Raw genomic sequence first — 2,073 nt, forward strand, 5'->3', positions numbered from 1 at the left:
AAAACTTTCCAGTTGATATTGTAAAAGAGTAATTTTGCTCCGTAAGATCTTAAGGATAATACTTCTTAACAAGATGACAAATCTTATCAACATCAATCTCTTTTGAAACTAAACTAGAACTAGGAGTTAACAGCTCCATTGCATTCTCATCAAATTTACTATTTAACTCTTCTAGTTGTTTGTCCAATGTGGATGTAAAGAGATCTACTCGGTAATAATGTTCAAATGCAACATGAAAATCTGCTTTACGAGGACGAGATCAAGTAGAAGTATATGGAGCATTCATATCTAGCATTTGTATTAGATACTTATTACCAAAAAAAAGTAACTATTGCAAGAAAATACTCCCATCCATTGTTTCTAAATTCATTTAGATTAGCCTTTGTTGAAGAAACTAACTCCGTAGCATTAAGAATATCTTGGGATTTCTTTTGTAATGCTTGAGAAAGTGTTTCAGTTTTCCCAATGCTTCCTTCATCATGTGAAGTAAACACAAAGTCAAATGATTTCAAGTAATCGCAAGCTGTATCAGTAGCTCTACATTGAGAAAAAGTAGTATGAGATAAGTCTTCAATTATTCTTTGGAGAACAGCTCGAGTGGCACCAAACATGTCAATCAAACTACAAACGGAGTTAAAATGAGAACCCCAACGTGTATCATTAGCGCTTCTTAATGTCCCAACTTGATTTAGTCCTGATCTCGATTTGATTTCACCCATTTCCAACAACTTTTTAATCTCTTTTGTCTTTGCCTTTTGTAACTCATCATAACACTTATTAGAAGCACAAACCACATTAATTGTGAAGACTAGTTTATTAAAGAACTTGTGTATTGGAATAACTTCCCTTGAAGCATAAACCAAGGAAAGTTGTAACCTATGATCAAAGCACAAAAACGTAATAAGCATAAGAGTATTCTAGTCAAACCAAAGACGAAAGAGAATATCAAACAAGTAATTAACCTGTGGGCAAAACAGTAAACGTAATATGCATAAGGACACACATAATGAACAAGTGTTTCTAATCCGTTCCATTCCCCTCTCATATTACTAGCACCATCAAAACCTTGACCACATAATCTTTTAACATCTAACTGATAATGCGAAAGTTGTTTCCAAAAACTTGTTTTCAATGTTGCTGATAAAGTATCCGTAACATGAACCAAATCATAACCTTTCTTGTATCATCCCTTTTGCATCACCGAATCTCAAAACTATGGCCATTTGCTACTTTTTCAACTCATCTCATGACTCATCAATCATTACACAAAAGAATGAATCCTCCACTTCACTACTAGTATTCTTTCGAACTATGTTTGCAATAATGCTAAGAATTTCTTTTTGAATATCACTCGAAGTATACTTTGAATTATAAGGAGCATCCTCTAATATAACCTTGGCAATTTCATCATTATAAGAAGCTAGAAGTTTTAGCAATTCAATCAAGTTTCCTCGATTTTTTGACTTAGAAGATTCATCATGTCCTCTTAAAGCACAAGCTTGAAATCTCAACCAACGAACTACATCAACAGTAGCTATTAATCGTAAACGGTACTTCACTATTTCCTCTTGAGTTTGCTTTAAAAGTCGGGTTTCAATATATGCTTCTTGGTTCAAAAAGTTTTCGGCGAATACCAAACAATTTATATGTTGTGAAGTTTTAAGGTGGCTAAAGAATGCACATTTTTTCACATTAACTTTATCCATGTGTCAAATACTTTAAGGGTAAATGAATCGCAACCATGGCTCACACTTGGCTTAACACTAAAAAGATAACACAAAAAATAATAAGCACGTTGTTGTTGGAGAATAATCTAGCCAACTCGGGATCATTTTGAACCAAGTATATTGAAACCTACGATTATGTCCCTTTGGACCATTGTTTTTGTTCTCTTTAAGTTGTATTTGCTAAGTACCTAAAGAAAGATAAGCCCGTCTTACTTGTTCTCTTAATTTACTGGATGCTCCCACATTGGTTTTCGTTTAGCCGGGTCTCTTTCTAATTAGTTAGGATCCACTTCATTAGCATTTGACTGTGGTTGTGGAGCTTCCGAATCACAATGATTTTCTTGTT

At 33.8% G+C, this 2,073-nt stretch overlaps 1 protein-coding gene across 1 annotated transcript; it reads right to left on the reverse strand.

Annotated features, from left to right (window-relative positions):
* Positions 1 to 311: 311 nt before the first annotated feature.
* LOC143609877 (uncharacterized) lies at positions 312 to 1,706 on the reverse strand. Its single transcript, XM_077084512.1, has 3 exons — positions 1,266 to 1,706; positions 963 to 1,093; positions 312 to 876 (listed from the first exon to the last, which is right to left on the reverse strand). The coding sequence occupies exons 1-3, from the start codon at positions 1,704 to 1,706 to the stop codon at positions 312 to 314; spliced, it is 1,137 nt and encodes a 378-aa protein (XP_076940627.1).
* Between the last annotated feature and the right edge of the window lie 367 nt (positions 1,707 to 2,073).

The sequence above is a fragment of the Bidens hawaiensis genome, unplaced genomic scaffold (genome assembly GCF_021521415.1).
Source record: "Bidens hawaiensis isolate Kalapana, Puna unplaced genomic scaffold, B.hawaiensis_p1.1 tig00017823_1, whole genome shotgun sequence".
Lineage (NCBI taxonomy): Eukaryota > Viridiplantae > Streptophyta > Magnoliopsida > Asterales > Asteraceae > Bidens > Bidens hawaiensis.